Source organism: Emydura macquarii, unplaced genomic scaffold (genome assembly GCF_026122565.2).
Source record: "Emydura macquarii macquarii isolate MOO-44397 ecotype Brisbane River unplaced genomic scaffold, CSIRO-AGI_Emac_v2 contig_2636, whole genome shotgun sequence".
Taxonomy (NCBI): domain Eukaryota; kingdom Metazoa; phylum Chordata; order Testudines; family Chelidae; genus Emydura; species Emydura macquarii.
In genome coordinates, this window is record NW_027132773.1 from 37,582,055 (window position 1) to 37,600,572 (window position 18,518).

The 18,518-nt window shown below is 42.9% G+C and overlaps 1 protein-coding gene across 4 annotated transcripts in view; it reads left to right on the top strand.

The window, feature by feature from the left end:
• SRPK2 (SRSF protein kinase 2) overlaps positions 1-18,518 on the top strand; it is a 268,546-nt gene that overhangs the window by 51,155 nt on the left and 198,873 nt on the right. For 3 of the 4 annotated variants that reach the window (XM_067564493.1, XM_067564496.1, XM_067564495.1), the window contains exon 3: positions 8,446-8,523. The exons of the other annotated variant lie outside the window; for it this stretch is intronic. In XM_067564493.1, coding sequence (XP_067420594.1) covers positions 8,481-8,523 — 43 coding nt within the window. In that variant the 5' untranslated portion in view covers positions 8,446-8,480. The remainder of the gene's footprint in view (positions 1-8,445; positions 8,524-18,518) is intronic. 4 annotated transcript variants of the gene reach the window in all.

Consider the following 18,518-nt stretch of genomic DNA (forward strand, 5'->3'; position numbering starts at 1 on the left):
TACTTGGTTAAAATAAAAATAGTAGTATTAAAAAAAACACATGTGAATTTTGTTTTATGTGACTGCCTTTGGAGCATGCAGCCTTCAGAGAAGAGGCAGCAGGGGATCTACCCTTCAGCCTTGTCTAGACAAGACTTTCTGATGCTGTTGTAACTTGAGTTAATTGATTGCCAACACATCATTTTTTTGACTGAAAATGTAAATATATGTTATGGGATGAAAATAGTGGGACTAGCTGAGAATAGTTCAGAAGATGTAATTTTTAGTGCTTTGTTATAATGTCTTTGATTTTACTTAAATTTGTTTCTGTAAATTAAAGTCTGCAACGCTTTTAAAAAATAAAATTCTATAAATATGGTATGAAAGATCACTTGTTGCACTGAGACCCATGCAATACCAACCACATCAGATAGGGAAGCAGCTGTAACTTTTGTGATAAAGTCATGCTTGAGAGCTATAAAAGGGTACTTTTTTTGTTTTGTTTTTTTGTTTCGGCATGTTTATTTCATTTACAAAATGGTACTTGAGGGCAGGTATGTCAGCCCTATGCTAAAGTTCCTTTTCCCTGCAGGCTAGGGAGAGGTTACTGCAGGGTAATTAGAAACACCTGAACCCAATCAAAGGCTACTCCAGACTTATTAAAAAGTGGCCTCTGCAAGAGAGAAGTCGGGGGAGAAAGACACAAGCTGCCAGAAGGCTTGTGGAAGCAGGAGGAGAGACTTCTCCATAGTAGGAGATAGTGCTTCTCCCCAGGATGGGAGCAGCAGAAGAAAAACCCAGGGACCAGCTTGGGAGAAAAAGGCTGATACTACTCTGACTTCAGGGTGATACAGCCCAGTCTACAGGTGCAGCGGAGGAGCCAGAGAAAGGTACTCCCTGGGATCTTGGTGATGTATTCTGACTGATTCACCCCCTCTCCTGGTGGGACAGAGGAGCATTCCACAGGCTCAACGCAAGGCCCTCTCCACACACGCTGACGGAGAGGCACTGAAGGGAGAAGCCAAGGACTCATCCAGGGTGGGGTAGATTTACCCCAGGTCCCTTCCGCCAGAGGAGACAGCCATCACCTGGCAAGACTGAGGGGATGCTTTGCCGCATGTGTAGTCAGGAGTGGGATTGCTTACAAGTGTGGAGAACCACCCCGTGGTAAGGTAAATCCACCCCAAAATGGATGACATAATAAAAGCCCTGGTGCAGGCCATTGCAGCCCAGCAAGAGGCTTCTTGGGTTCAGATTGCTGCCCAGCAAGAGTCAGTGCAACTCCAACAAAAATAGATCCTCTGTTGATAAGCCAGGCAGCCCAGGATTGAGCCATTCTGCAAGAGGCAGTGAACCAGCTTAAAGTCCTGACTGCTCTGTCCTGTGGCCATGATGGGGTGCATCCCCTGAGGGCCAATAGTTACCTGCAAAAGATGACGGTGGAGGATGATGTGGAAGCATACCTTCTCACCTTTGAAAGAACAGCCGTGCGGGAGGACTGGCCCCAAGATCAGTGGGCCAGCATCCTCGCCCCTTTCCTGTGCGGGGAGGCCCAAAAGGCCTACTATGACCTGACAGCTGAGGTTGCCTCAGATTACCCCCAGTTGAAGGCAGAGATCTTGGCAATGTCGGGGTGACGACAGCTATAAGGGCGCAGAGGTTCTACGAATGGAAGTACCGGGACAGCAGGTGCTGAGGTCACAGCTCTTCGACTTGTTGCCCATAACGTGGAAATGGCTGTGTCCCGAGGTCCACAGTGTGGAGAAGATCACAGAGATCCTAGTCTTGGACAGGTTTATGATGAGGCTGCCGCCAGACCTACGGGGGTGGGTTAGCCAAAATGACCCTTCCTCGTATGGCGATTTAGTTGCCTTTGTGGAGAGGTTGCTAGTGGCCAAGGATCTTTCTCGGGCTACTGGGGAAGAATGGCGCTGTAGCAAGAGGCTAGCCCCCGCCCCAAAGGCTTAGACTCCCAGTAGTTTCATCAAGTTGCAGGCTGAACATGCTGAAAGCGGAATGTTTAATTTCGTGCACAACTTGTTTTTTGATATCTTCAGACGTCTCACATATTCTGTGTTTCACAGTATCATTTGACATGGAAAATATATTAGGCTTTTTGGCAGTATTATTGCCAAGCATAAGTGACACAATATGTTTGCACGCTGGCAAAATAAGCTCCTCACCTATTGTATGCGGCGTTTTGGTATGGGTGATTCATAGTGACACAGCATAAGAGGCCTCCAAAGCTGAGGACGTTTGCTGTTGGAAACTTCCATCTGCATCAAGCCTGGCTTTCTTTGTTGCTTCTTTTGTGTTTCAAAAAATCCACGTTTTGATTTTTATGCTCAGGATGTCTAGTTTCAAGATGTCGCTGCAGTTTGCATGGTTTCATCAATTCAGCAGACAAAACTTCGCAACAAATGATGCATTGCGTTTTTTCAATACCAGAGCTAACAATGTCGGTAAAACCATGTTTTATGTAAAACTCCAGATACTTTTGGCTTTTAGCTGTTTTAACGGTAGAAGTCATTATTTTTAGGACAAAATATGCGCCTGTGTCTCTGACTGTTAAATAATAAAATACTTCTTCAAATCAAGCCTTCTAATGTTGTAATGTTGTTGTCTCAGTCCAGGACTCCCAGGGCTGGCCATAGGAAAAATGGTGCCTTGGGCAAACTTCTATTTTGGTGCCCTTTCTTTGAAGGCAGAGCAGGGCTGGCAGGGAGGTCAGTTAAAGCCCTGCACCTGGCCGGGCTACTGGCTCAATCACAGCCTCACCAGTGGCAGTCTGGGCTGCAGAAACTGATACCGGTCACAAACTCTGGCGGTAACCTGCAGCCAAGGTCAGGGCTTCCTGGGGTTGGGTCTTCTAACAACCTGCCTCGTGGTGGATGAGTTGGGGCTTCTGACCCAGATGGCGTCAGGGCTGATGAACCTCCCCAATCAGCCAGAGGTTGGGGCTGCTGCTGGTAACCCCAGTGCCGGAGAGGAGTTGGGACTGCAGACAGCCCTGTCACTGAGCTGTGGGTTGGGGCTGCTGCTGACAACACTGCCACCTGGCCGGAGGTCAGGGATGCTGGCAATCCCGTTTTCCAGCCGGGGCTCTCACACCCCCGCCGCCTGGCTGGGGTCTGATCTGCTGCTGGCAACCCTGCCTCCCAGCCAGGGCTCTCACAGCCTCGCTGCCCAGCCGGGGGTTGGGGCTGCTGAGAACCCACTGCCCAGCTGTGAGTAGGTGCTGCCGCTGACAACCCTGCTGCCTATTCAGGGCTGCTGGCTGCCCAGCTTCCTCCTCCTGTGTTTCTCCCCCTCCCTTTAGGGAAGGCAGGGTTTAAGTACACCTGGACTGGCCCTTCATTGAGTCCAGGTGTCCCTAATTGTCCTGCAACAATCTCTCCCTTGCTTGCAGGAACCAGGGCTTAAGGCATTCTTGGGCTCACACTCTGGCCCTGGTATGCCTTTTTGCAGCCCTCTGGTCTGACTTTATCACAGTATATAGATAGCGTTTTCGTTCCTATCATTGAAGGACTTCTTGTTCATGGGTTGGACGTGCCCCAATTCACAGACTTCAAACCTTGTGCCTCCTATGGCAAGCATGTGCCCGTGAGAGACCCGCATGCTAACTGCTTGAAGTGCCTGGAGGAATCTCACGTAAAGGACAAGTGCCAAATCTGTCAGGACTTCAAATCCTGCACAAAGAAGTACTGGGACATCAGGCTGAAGGCTATCCTCATGGAAGCTGCTCTCAGACCTTTCTCAGAGCCGAGTTGCTCTGATTCTGCACCGAGTATGTTGGCATCGGTGCAAAGTGTGCTACCAGCACTGAGCTCTTCTCGGCACTGTTCACCATCTCCAGTGCTGAGGAAGAAACATAAAAAACAGTGCATCGATAGGGTGCGCTTACAGGCAAAGAAAAGAGACAAATAGGGAGAGGGAATAAGATCCACACCAGGCCACTCTGTTACCCTGGAACCCACATCATCACTGTCAACTCCGCCAAGGGTTTCAAGTCCGGTGCGGGACTCTGCCAACTCTGGGTGGCCACCATAGTACCAGTGGTCTGGTGGTTTCATCAATGCCAGAAGCTTTTTAGGTGGCTAGAGACCTTCTCTCTTTGCCAGTCCCCCCCAGTCCAAACAAGGCACCTGGTGCCCATGGCCTCTAGGAGCAGGAAGGAGCAGGGAGCGCCGAGTACCTTCCCAGCACCAGGATCCCGGACACCTTCCAAGGGCAAGCCCCACTTGACTCCAGTGTCCCGATCACCAGTGTGCCCCTGGTTCCCTCTGCCCCCTCAAAAGGCTGGAAAGGCTCTACCCTCACATTCACGAACATGCACCCCCATGCTACTTAAATCTAGTCCTATCTAGGCTGACAGGACCTTCTTCGAGCCTTTACCTTCGTGCTCCTTCCTCCTTCTCTCTTGGAAGGTCACCTTCCTGGTGGCGATTATCTCAGCAGAAGGGTCTCTGAAATCAGGGCCCTTACATTAGAACCACCCTATATGGTATTCTTCAAGGAAAAGGTCCAGATGCACCCTTATCCAGCCTTCTTATCAAAGGCGGTGTCATAACAACCAGGACATCTTTCTGCTGGTCTTCTTCCCAAGTCACCTTTTATATTGAAAGGATTAAGTCCTTCTGCAAGTCCATGCAGCTCTTCCTCGCAATAGCTGAAATGATGAAAGGGCTACCGGTGTCATCCAAAAGAATCTCATCCTGGATAACTGCCTGTATCAGGGCTTGCTATGAGCAGGTGAATATCACGCCTCCGGTCATCATGACTGTCCATTCCCCAAGAGCCCAGACTCATCAACTGCATGTCTTGCAGTTAACCGATCGAGGACATTTGCACAGCTGTGACCTGTTTGTTGGTCCACACCTTTGTATCCCACTATCACCCAACAGGCCAGATTTGGAAGATCATTGATGCAATCACCACATACATGAGCCCGAGCCTGCCTCTGGGCTTACTGCTTGAGAGTCACCTAGCATGGAATGGACATGAGCAAATATTCAAAGAAGAAAAAAATGTTATTAATCTTTCGTAACTTGTTCTTCGAGATGTTGCTTATGTTCATTCTATTCCATGACCCACCCTCCTGCCCCTCTGTCGGAGTTATTGGTAAGAAGGAACTGAGAGGACACAGGGCTGGGGATGCCTCTTATGCTGGCGCATACACATGGAACTGCAGAGGGTGCAGCTCTATGAATACCACTAAGGGAAAAATCTCGGGCACAGGCACACCTAGTTACTAAAGGTTAGTAACTGTTTTTCTTTGAGATGTGTGGTCCCTATCTGTATTTCACTACTCACCCTCCATCCTCTTTGGTTTGGATCCTGTTGGATTTGCAGAACAGGAAAGGTGTCAATCTATATTGCCTGTTATACCCTTAGTTGGGAGCATTTGGAGAACTACTGCACATGTGCGGGCAAAAGGACACCGAAGAATTTCCAGATTTAGGCACATGATGAGCATATGGAATACAGATAGGGACCACACATCTCAAAGAACCTGTAGTTACATGTAAGTAACCTCCACTTCCCATGTAAAATTGATTAGTACTAGCAAAATCCCTAGTGGACTTTGTGGAGTGTCTGGTTCTTCTCCCTTTTCAAGGTTAAAATTCTATTTGGGGTAGGATGGGTTGTTTGATTGATTTGTTTGATAGGTTTAGGTCATTTTGTTTTGTGGGATTGTTTGTTTGTGTTTAGCAGTTACAGAGGTAACACAGCCAAATCACAGTGGTGAAGGAGTGAGGCAGAGTAGGAAAAGAAAAAAGAAAAAAAAAAGGGGGGGGGGAACAGGAGAGTCAGTAATTCTAACAAAGGACAGAGGAGGAGCTGAGAATGGGTTAGGAGATATATCTACAGGTAAGGAATGGGTTGAGAGGTCTGTATATGGTAGGGAGAGAGCTGAACACTATCTGGGATGTAGGGTTGTCATCTGTCTCAAAAACTGTAGGGCATACAGAATGAGAAATGTTCATCTGAAAGTTGTTACACTACATCAGGTAGGTTATCAAAAAGTATATGTACAAGTTTGCTTATTAATAGTAGGAAAGGTAGATTTTTGTTATCTGTGTATTTTATGGACTTCTCTCTTTCTCTCTCTCTTTAAAGGGACTGCTGCAAGAAATGATATGTCATTGGTTTCTCTCTTCCCCTTTATGTCAGGGCATCAGGCCCCAGTTTCCCAGATTTCTCAGAACTGGGGAACTCTTCCAGTGTATATCCAGAGAGAAATCCCCCATGGTCTTTCCCTAGTTTTGGTCTCCCCCTCTCTGACAGAGCACGCTGCCTCTTATAGGAAGCCACATGTGATGCTTGGTCATTGAATCCAATCAGCAGCCTTAACCCCAAGTACATCACCTGGGGGCAGATAACTAGGCACAAATGGGGCTGAGCCCAACTTCCCGTAAATGGCCAGTTCACCCTGTGACATTCCTATCTAGTGAATCTGTTCCTTTCTCTCTGAGAGGACCCAGAGGATAGTATTGAGTGTTTGCTTATCTGTTTCATGATCTGTCTCATGTGCACTATGACAGGGTTCTATTCTGTCACTCTTCCTTTCTGTGTGTACGTGAGGACATTTGGGTTGATGCAGTGTCATCTCTGCTTTATATCTCTGTTTTATTGGACTTGGATGGAGCAATGTATCAGCGTCCCCAGTACCTGATATGTGGGTCTTGAATAAGGCTTAACTGTCTGAAACTCAGTTCAGATATGATGTAATGACATTGAAATTGTGCTGGTAGATAGGGGAAATAAATTCTAGTTTGCAATTTAAGTTTTTTTATTGGATTCTCAGCTGTTTTTAGAGGTCCAGATCATGCTTTTTATCATTTATGCTTGGCCAGGAGATAGTGACCTTTTCTTTAGGATGTAGTCCTCACTATAGAATCCATGCCTTCTCTTTGTCACCTCCAGATTGGATTACAGCGGTGTACGCATCAGAACTATCTGAAAACCTTTGGTGAAAGCAGAAAACAGTTGCTTGTTTATTGAGCAGATCTTCTCTTGGAAAGTGCGTGTGTTACACCTATGCACCGTGATTAGGACTATACTCTATTTAATTTATAAATGTAATATAAGATTTTATTTTTGCCCAATGCAGCCAGAATGGTTTTGGGTTCTGAGTAGTTCAGAAATTGCATTTTGTGTCACAACCATTGAGCTCCATCAAAGCAATTGAACTAACAGCTCCTTCCATGAAATGGGAGGAAGGTAGAGGCAGGGCATTTCAATAAGGGTTGTTCACTTCTAGAATTTGCTTTCCCTGTTGTGTGTGGCAAATTTATCCTTTGTATTTGTGACACTGGGTGTATTAGGGGGACCATTTATGATACTATTTAACATCAATATTTCAAAATTACAATAATTCATATGAGATATGCCACATCAGGTACCGTTAGAAAGGTTATAGTTTGCTAAGGATGATATTGTTTATGTGTATGTGTCATGTGTGTTGGAAGTTATGGATATGTTTAATGTATCTGTATTTCAACTTGTGCTGTGTTTCTGGGCAACTCCCCAGACAGGATGGCTGCAGCACTAGCCTGTTTAATGGTCCATTAAGTAAACTCAGGTACAATGGGCCCAGGGGAAGAAGCCAGGGATACATTTGATGAGTCACCAGGACTTACTCATGTGACCCTTGACTCCATCTTATTTCTGTAAATTTCCACAAGTTGCATGGTAAAGACCAAGGAACAACAAAAGGCAGCCATGCCATATTCATTTTGTCTTCAGTCTTCAGTCAGTCTTCAGTCTTCACCTACCTCTGGATCAACTCATCTACAACTGAAGCTGTGAAACAAAGGTCTGAGACCTATCCAGGTACTGGATGTACACCTAGATGTACATATACAAGCCTGCAAACTCCACAATTCTACTGGAAACCTGATATATACGGACTTTCAAATCATTTGTATGTATCTGATTGCTTTAATCCTTGAACATTTCTCTTTTAGTTTGTTTCTTTCATTTTATAATAAACCTTTAGTTTTAGTTACTAAAGGATTGGCTGGCAGTGTGGTATTTTTGGGTAAGATCCAAACTTACATTGATCTGGTAATGTGGCTGATCCTTTGGGGTCAGGAGAACCTTTTTGGTAAAGAGCATAGAGTTTTAAATAACTTATCTCTTTACTGGACCTAGTGGCTGATTGGGAGCCAGAGAATGAAATGCAGTAAAGGGGGCTGTGTAATTTTTGTGTTTTAGTTTCTTGATAAGCAGTGTGGGGAATCAGAAGCACTGTTTGTGACTGGTTTGGAAGTCTGACTTCAGTGTCACCCACCAGTGCTGGGAGAATCTGCTCTTCTTTTACAGCCTGCCCTGACCTTGACATTTTCAGATAGCTACCCTAGGCACAGATGGGTCACAGTATTACGTTGCAATCCTTATCTGGTCTTTTAGACTATGTCTGGGAAGGTTAGTTGACTTGACAGTGCTTTTAACTTTTGACAGATGATGAGAAAGTTGCCAGATCTTCAACATCACCAATGAAAATCTGCATTTATGAGCAGCATATTCATAACACCGAAGGTATAGATATTCATTTATTAACAAAGTCCAAGCAGCTTTGAGGTTGTTGGTCACTGAAATAATCTTCTGTGGACCCAGTTCATTGATTATATTTTTTAACTGGTCAACAACATGTTGAGTTGTGTGGTGGTGCTCAGTTGTGCTTTGGAATGAGAAAAATATTGGTTGTGGGGTTGTTCCCATGAAATTGATGACTGAGAGACAAACTTAGAGCTAAATCAGGGTTGCTCGCTCAGCTGTCCCTCCGACAGAACTGCAGTAAGTCACCACTCAAGAATGCAGCAGCAGCCTATCCTAGAGTAGAACCTCCCCCAGAGTTGCAGATCAGTCTGTGCAAAAGCACTACCCAATCAAGAACCCTCCTGCTGCTTCACTGTCTATCAAACTCTCAAGAATCTCAGCCTGCTCTTGATCCTGTTCCTGACCCAGCCTTGCTCGAGCCCTGTTCCAGTCTTGTCCTTGTCCTACCTGACCTTGATCGAACTCTGTTACTGACACACCTCAGCTTTGCCTGCACTTTCTGACCCTCTCTGAACCCTCAGACTCTGACTTACCCGGCTTTGATCTTTGTCCTGTATCTGGATCCTGTGAACAATACTGACTTGGCTTGTCCCTGGACTCTGACCTCCCAGCTTTGACCCCTGACTTGCATGTGGACCCTGGCTCTGGTACTGATTCTGGCTTGACTACAGACTCTGATTTTGGTTCCTACCCTGGCCTGTCCCTGGATGTCTATTCCACTGATACCCTTGGCCCAGTCCTGACCCTATGTCAGCTTCAACCTCCGCTCCAATGACTACACCTGACCATGGGGCAGCATTTGACAATGATGCCCTCATTACAAGTATCTTGCCACCCATCAACCACTAGGGACATGTGAGGAGCTTGTGCAATAAGAACACCAACTCTTTTTCACATTGTCTGCTTCAGCATTCAGAAGACTTCCTGCAATTCATTTCCTACCTGATATTTTTTAAATTGGATGTAATTTATGAAAAAATATCTAGCATATAAGGATATTTTACTATAGGAAATGGTATATTTCTGGCATAAATGCCTCTAGCAAATGTACGTCAAGTTTGTTTTCTGGTCATCAGACATCTTAATTTGATGCACATCTGAAGGCTTTCAGGGAGTAGGAGTTTTCAGTGCTGAAGCAGATGGAGTAGCAGAATTCTTGTTAGAAGATGAAGAAATGAAATTAGCTTCGCTTTCATTGTCACTCATATCACTGTCCTCATCAAAAGACTCTGTGCTTCATGATGATGATGCCAAAGACAAAGTAGAAAGAGAATGCACAGAAGAAAACAAATTTTGATGCATACCAGTTTTCCCTTTCTTACTGTTTGACTGCAATAATCTACCTTTGACATCAGTGGGATATATATCTCAAGAATTCAATGAGTGTTTCTCCATTCTTTCTACATGTATCATGTATGTGGAAGAATAGAACTTGTCCTTAACTGTAACAGTTTTTCCATGCTCACGTCTAGCAAAAAATATTCATATAAATGATTTTTGTTGTCCTCTGCATAATTGATTATGTCATTAACGTCTTTCTGTTTCTGGAATGCTCTCTAGATTATAAGATATCTCTTATATTTTAGCCAACCAGTAGCACTTCAGTTCTATTTCTAACTGCTGTTGTGCCAGAAGATTCCAGCCAATCAAAATGTTTTCGGCCATGCTGCTCTATCTCTCCCAGGACCATTATAGACTGTTAGATCAGGGGCAGGGGCAGGGGGCAGGTGCCCCCTCCTCTCTGCAGCAAACACAATGGACTCATAAGCAGCAGCAGGAGCAGAGTAGGAAGGGAGGAGCCTCTATAAAGATATGATGTCACACCCCTCCATTAGCATAGAACTTTTTGTATTATCAGCAAGGTTTGGCTCTTTGTTATGAAGGGCATTTTTGTGGAGAGGGGAGGAGTAGGGGTTTATTTATGTGGGCATTTAATGTGGGTTGTTTGCTTTGTGGGGAGTTGGAGAAGTGTTAGGGGGAGTTTAATAGCTGGGAAAGTTTTGTTTGTTAAGGAAAAGACTTAGTGGCTGTGAATCTCTCCCCCACTCCCTTCTGAGTTAATTTCTATACATTTGTCTAGTCTCAGTTTAAACTGTAAGATCTTCTGGGCAGCAGCCATGTCTTTTAACTTGTTTAATGTGGTTTGTACATGCCATGTACACTGTCCGAGTGTACAAATATACACACACACGTACATACAGTGTTTGTTCTAGAATACTCCAGCCAATCAAGATGCTCAGCTTTCACTTAGTTTGCCTCTTTCCCAGCAGGTGGTATTAGCATATAGTAAAATGAGTGATGACATTTAAGTAGGCTTGCTAACAAATAGCACCATGCTACAGTCAAAAAGTAGGCTGCCAACTACATCAGGGCATTCTTGCTGGAATATTTGACAATATTCGACTGTGGTCAAAGAAATAGACAATCAATTGATTGGTCATTTGACATTATTTGACAGGTAAATAGACTGGCTCGGCAGGCCTACCTGTTAGTAATGTATTTATGTTAACTGCTGTGTATTTAATTGTTTCTTTCCAATTTGTTGTCTTTTAGAATTGCATTGGAAAGCTTGTTTGTTTTTCTAAGGTTTGTCTTAGAATGATGGCTGAGTAAGTGGTGGGAGAATTCTGGTTTGAGAAGGTTGAATAGCATAGCAGATGTGCATAATGACTTTAAAAATTGGTGGCATAAGTGGGTCTAGAATCTAAGTTTTTATTTAAAAAAGAAAATTCTTAGGCAGAGTTAATCTTCAAAGTGTGAACCACGTGAAAAAACACAGTGAAGTCAACGGGGCCGGATGCTATTCACCCGAGGGTGCTGAAGAAATCTCTAAACCACTGGCATTAATATTTACAATAATATTTACAAACTCATGGATGACAGGAGAGGTCCTGGAAGACTGAAGAAGGGCTAAAATAGTGCCTATCTTTAAAAAAGGGAAAAAGGAGGAGCTGGGGAACTATAGACCAGTCAGCCTGATTTCGATACCTGAGAAGCTGCTAGAGCAATGCGTAAAACATTCAATGTGCGAATACCTGGAGGATGAAAGGGTAATCACTAGCAGCCAGCATGGATTTACCAAGAACAAATCATGCCAAACCATCTTGATTTCCTTTTTTGGTAGGGTATCTGATTTGGTGGATAGGTGGAATGCGATGGACATAATATACCTGGACTTTAACAAGGCTTCTGACACCATTGCACATGACATTCTGATAAATAAGATCGAGAAATGCAGGCTCGACAGAACTACCATTAAGTGCATACATAATTGGTTAAAGAACTGCAAACAAACAGTAACTATTAATGGAATGATGTCAGATTGGAAGGAACACTGAAGTGGGATTCCACAGGGATCTGTTCTGGGTCTGGTGTTGTTTAACATCTTTATTAATTACCTGGGTGTAGGTATAGAGAGCATACTGATCAAGTTTGCAGATGACAAAAAGGCGGGGGAAGTGGGGGATTGCCAATACTTTGGAGAAGAGATCTAAGATTCAGAGGTATCTTGATAAATTGAAGAACTGGAAGAACTGAAGAACAAAATGAACTTGAACTGAACTTGAAAATGAACTGAAGAACAAAATGAAATTCAACAAAGACAAATGTAAGGTGTTACACTTAGGGAAGAAAGACAAAATTCACAAATACAGAATGGGGGATAACTGGTTTGGTATCAGCATTTCTGAGAAGGTCTGGGAGTTGTGGTGGATCACAACCTCAACAAGAATCAGCAATGCAATGCTGTGGCAAAAAAAAAAAAAAAAAAGCAAATGCAATTATAGATTTCATTAACAGGCATAGTATGCAAGTAACAGGAGGTGATAGTACAGCTCTACTAGGTGCTGGTTAGGCCTCAGTTGGAGTAGTGTGTCCAATTTTGGGCACCAATGTATAGAAAGAATGTAGAGAAACTGGAAAGGATCCAAAGGCAGAAGATGATCAAAGGGATGAAATGCAATCCATATGAGTTTGGAAAAGAGGACATTAAGGAGGGATATGATAGAGGTCTTCAGATATTTGAAAGGCTGTCATAAAAAAGATGGAGGAAAGTTGTTCTCTGTTGCCACAGAGGGTAGGACAAAAGGCAATGGGTTCAAACTACAGCATAGCAGATTTAGATTAAATTTCAGGAAAAACTTCCTAACTGTAAGAACAGTAGGACAATGGAACAGACTGCCTCGGGAGGTTATGGAAACTTCTTTACTGGAGGTTTTCAAAGGGGGGCTGGATAGCCATCTGTCTTGGGTGGTACAACAAATCCTGCATCTTGACAGGGGGTTAGACTAGATGACCCTTGCGGTCCCTTCTAAGCCTATGATTCTAAATCTCTGGACAGCTTGCGACAATAGCTCTGAGAGAAGCATGAACTGCTTCCATTCATCTCAAAGGGAGTCAATTCTGAAGCTCGATGATGTTAATTTAAGTTTTAACTTGGTTAAATAATTCATTAGTGATTATGTTAGCATGAACAAAGTGTTATTTCTGCTTACCTGTCATTGGACACAATGGCAGATATTGACGTATTTAATTGTCAGGTTTGCGGGTAGTGAGTTATTAATTTTGCATCCTCCTCCAGTTTTGTCACTTGCACATTTGTCCAAAAAGGAGAAGAAAAGAGTTATATGTCCTTCCCCAGTAAGGCTATGTCTACACTTAAAATGCTACTGCGGCATAGCTGCAGTGGTGCAGCTATGCTGTTGTAGCGCTTCAGTGTAGATGCTTGCTACAATGGTGGGGGGGATTCTCCCATCACTGTAGATGTACCACCTCCCCAAGAGGTGGTAGCTAGGTTGATGGAAGAATTCTTCTGTCAACCTAGTGCTGACTATACCAGGGGTTAGGTTTACTTAATTTTGCCTATCAGAGGTGTGGATTTTTCACACCTTGAGAGACATAGCTATGCCAATGTAACTTTTCAGTGTAGACCCAGCCCTAAGACTCTCCTGTCTTCTGCGTACAAAAATCACTTCTCATACTTACTTGGTGCCAAAGTCCCAACTGTCTCCCACTCAGCTGTCAAAATCTCTAGCTTTCTTTTCCTGCTCCCAACAATTTCTACAATAGTCTTTCATTTTCAATACTGACAGCATAAAATAGCATTTAATTTGGTATCAAAATAAAATAAAGAAAATGTGTATTAGAGATGAAAGTACTGTAAGGCGGGTGCACAACTGGTTGAAAAACTATATTCAAAGAGTAGTTTTCAATGGTTTGCCATCAAACTGTGAGGATGTATCTAGTGGGGTCCTACCTGGGGGTGGGGAGGTCTGTCCTGGGTTCAGTACTTTTCAATATTTTCATTAATCACTTGGATAATGGAGTAGAGAGTATATTTATAAAATTTGTGAATTACAACAATCTGGGAGGGATAGCTAGCACTTTGGATAATAGGAATAGAATTTAAATGACCTTGATGAATTGGAGAATTGGTCGAAATAAAAAAGATGAAATTCAAAGAGTGCAAAGCATGACCACTTAGGGAAAAAAATCAAATGCACAAACACAAAATGGGGAATAACTGGCTTGTTTGTTGTATGGCAGAAAGGGATCTGAGGATTACAGTGGATCACAAATTGAATATGAGCTAACAGTGTGGTGCAGTTGTGAAAAAGGCTAATATAATTTTGGTGTATATTACCTGGAATGTGGTATGTAAGATATAGGAGGTAACGGTTCTGCTCTGCTCAGCACTAGTGAGGCCACTGTTGGAGTAGTGTGTCCAGTTTTAAGTGCCACATTTTAAGACAAATGTGAACAAATTGGAGAAAATCCAGAGGAGTGCAACAAAAATGATAAAATGTTTAGAAAACCTGACCTATGAGGAAAGGTTAGAAAAACTGGGAATGTTTAGTGAATGAAAAGAAGTCTAAAGGGGGTTCTGATAACAGTCTTTAAATATGTTAAGGCCTGTTATAAAGAGAATGGTGATCAATTGTTCTCCCTGTCCACTGAAGGTAGGACAAGAAACAAGAAAGCTTAATCTGCTGTAAGAGAGATTTAGATTAGATATTAGGAAAAACTTTGAAATTATAAGGATAGTTAGGTTAGCCAGGGAGGTTGTGGAATCCCCATCATTGGAAGTTTTTAAGAACAGGTTAGACAAACTCTTGCCAAGGATGATCTTGGTATACTTGATACTGTCTCATTGTAGGGGGAAGGACTAGATGACTTCTTGAAGTCCCTTCCAGCTCCACTTTTCTATGATTCTGTGAAAATGAATAATACAAAGGATCCTGTCCTTATAGTACTTAAACTGGATCAGAGGGCAGAGGGATAATCAGTGAGGAGTGGGACTTGGGGGAGCAGTCTCATAGGAAGTGGCAGCTTGAATGTGGTCTATGCTTCAGAGATAACCAGGACAAGAGATTCTGAGGTGCTTCTAGAATCTGAGGTGAGTTTTATGTCAGTCACAGAAATTTCAGGTGAAATAGAATAGTTCATTATGTTTTTCCTTGGGTCAATGCAGAATTTTATTTTATTGTGTTCTCAAGTTCAGGAAAGATTTTAGGGTAAAATGGGATGGTTTGGGGAGAGATGCAAAAGACAGGTCCACATGATATAAATGAATCTTCGTGTGTGAAGGATGGGGAATGTACATCACGTCACACGTGCTGAATCCCATCACAGCAGCACCGCTGCATAAATTACTGCTTCTTAAGGATTTATGTAGAGCAGTGTTTCTCAACCTTTTTGATACCAGGGACTGGCTTCCTATACTGTGTCAGTTGCTGCGAAACACTGATGTAGAGTATTCATATAGAGTATTAGATGATATAGTTGGAGCAGTAGGTGAAGAGGTTTGCATTAATAGGTACCCTGTCCTATATTTGTTTTTAAGTGGATGAGCATTTGGGAACAGGTAGGGAGTTTTGAGCTAAGGGAAGGAGTAGATGTAGGAGCAGTTTGAGAGGGTGAAAGCAGATGAGAGAATTGGAGGAGTAGGGAAAAAAGAATAGTTGAGAGAACTGATGATAAAGCTTTCTGAGGCTGTCTTCACTGCCAAAAAAAGGTAGCTGATTTGCATTAGCAATCCCACTCTAAAGTCCTGATGGAGAAAAGGCACTGAAGTTTATTTTGTTATATCTAGTCGTGTTTACCTTGATGTATGTAGTTTCAGGCCTGGTCTACACTAAAAATTAGGCTGACCCAGTTACATCATTCAGGAGTGTGAAAAATCCACACCCTTGAGTGATGTAGTTAAACCAACTGAAAACCCAGTGTAGGCAGTATTAGGTCGATGGAAAAATGTTTCCATCGACATAGCTACTGCCCCTTGGGGAGGTGGATTACCAACATTGATGGCAGAGCTCCTCCCATTGGCATGCTAGCATCTACACTGAAGTGCTACAGCGGTGCAGCTGCAGCATTTCTAGGGTAGACAAGCCCATGCCATAGTAGGAGGGGGTATAGTGCTGACCTTGACTAGCTACATCAAGGTAAATCTACCAATGTATTGTTTCTGCTGGGAGTTTTACAATGAGGTAGCTAATTTAAGTTAGGCATCTCATTGTAAAAATGCACCTTTTTTGGCAACGAAGACATAATCTGAGTGTGAAACTGTTGGAGAGGCAACAGAGAGTGTGAGGATGTAGCAATGGGTATAAGGAATCACTAGGAAAGTTATAATTGGGATAAACATCTTATTAACTAATTTATGCAGTATGCCTGGTCAGGTCAAATCTAATTTAAATGGAGTTTACTGTGCACAATTGGTTAAATACTGTGGTTTCTTTTAGCTGTTTCTAGCTTCCATTGTGGGAAAACTAGGTAATTTAAGCTTGAAGTTATACTTGGTTTTATATATTAATACACAGAAAATATTCCCCCAGTGTTCTGAAATACCTAAACAGGCAGTTGAGCTTGATAGATGATTTTTAATATCAAATGAACACCCCAATACCAGCTCACCCCTAAACTATGCACAAGATTAATCTGAAAGTGTTTGTTTTTAAACTGGAAGATGATGTGCTTACTTTGATATGGTTATTTTTGTCTTACCTTTTTAGAATTTATAGTACTTAATTTTTTATAGTATTTACAGTACATTGCATATTTGATTTTTGTGATCAACATAATTTATAATACACTGTATACAAAAATCCTCCTATGTTAAAAGAACATGGTTGCAAAGTCAAGTAGTCAAAAGCTAGGAAATGCTGGAATTATGGTTGGGCATGCAGCATTGATTTGTCCCACGTATATGTATGCATCATAACATAGTCTTTAATTACTTGATCATGTATTTGTTTCCCTTGCAGGACTCCTGCCTCATTCAGTGAATGAGTAGTTATTTAATATTACCATTTAACCTACTCATTCAGTTTGTGGCCCCAGGTCTTACTTTCGATTGTGTGTTTTTATGGTGCTCTCACCCTTGTGTCTGAGTGCTTTACAAATATTATTTAATTTATCTTAACAACACCTCCGTAAGATTAAGTAGTAGTGTTATCCCCATTTTACAGCTGGGGAACTGAGCCACAGAGAAAGTCAGGTCAGAATTGTCATGTGTCCACTAATTTTGGGTGTCCAGCTTGAAATACTATAGCCTGATTTTTTTCAGTATACTTACTCTTTTTTTATAAAACTTTACATATTCAAAGCACAGCTCCAATTGACTTCAGTTGTAGTCATTGGCATTTCTGCAAATCTGGCATCTGGTGTCTCATGTTGGACACTCACAAAATAGAGAACACACAATTAGTAGACATCTGTGAACATTTTGGTTTAAGAGAATTATTCAGCATCACATAGAGACAGTGTGGCAGAGGAAGGGGTAGAATCCAGTTATCCACAGTGGCATTCAACTTCCTTAACCATAAGACCATCCTTTCTCTTCCTGCAGTCCCCTGCCTCAATCACTATATACCTTACAACTTTTGCAACAAATGAGTCAGTAGTCCTAAAGATAACAGCCTCCTTCACTACCCCACCATGATTCATTCCCAGAGCACCATCCATTTTGTGAGGGGAAAAAAGTATGTGACATAAGACTGTATTTTAAAGCACATGCATCTAAATAACAGGGACTAAATTAAGATGGTATGGGCAACCTTAATTCTGGTATTTTCTAACTTGAGTGCTTGAGTTTGTAATCTTAATGTTCTTTTAATGTGGATTTTTGACTGTCGTTTTCTAAGGTGTGGATTTTTGTTTTGTTTTTAAACACACTGGAAAAACAGAAATTCTATCATGTGGAACCATACTGATTCTCAACTTTAGTCATCAACAGATTTTGGACCTTTAGATCCATAGTTCAGACCTCTACCACTTGAGTTAACAAAGTGATAGTAGTAGATGGCTGTTGTCCTCTATGAGGACCAGCGACTAGAATGGATTCAGACACATGCTTTGCCAGTGGATTTCACTTCTGTTTGTTCACAACAGAAGGGTGTAGAGACTTAGGATTCCTGGGTTCAATTCCAGGTTCTGTAGGGAAGGATTCTCTAATGGTTATAGATCCTTCTGCCGCTGATTTCCCTCTCCCCCTGCCCAGACTGTCTCTGTTTCCTTCTGTTCCTGTCTGCCCCATTCCAGCTCCGGTCCCTAACTCCACTGGTTACTATCCCTCCTCCCTATGCTCCTATCCACGCTCCCTACACCTTGACTTCTGCCCTCCTCCATCTCTGCTTCTCTGTACCCCTGCACATTCCCCAGCTCTTGTGCTCCTGTGTATCCCAATGTCTGCTTCTTTCCCACCCAGCTTCTCCTTCCCACACTGCCTGCTCCTATCCGCCCCCCATCCCTCTTTTCCTCACTTCTATCCAACCATATGCTTCAGCTTCCCCCCACTCTGCTGCAGGTGGCTCCTGTCCCTCCAAAGTACATCTCATTTCTAATCCCTGCCACTTTAGTGACCCCTAATGGTTGGGAGAGGCAATATCAGGGAAAATCATGCTCAGTCCCTGAATCCCCACCATGGAGTATGCTCAGTTCAAACAGGAGGTTTGGAAAATTTCGCTACCAAATTCTAA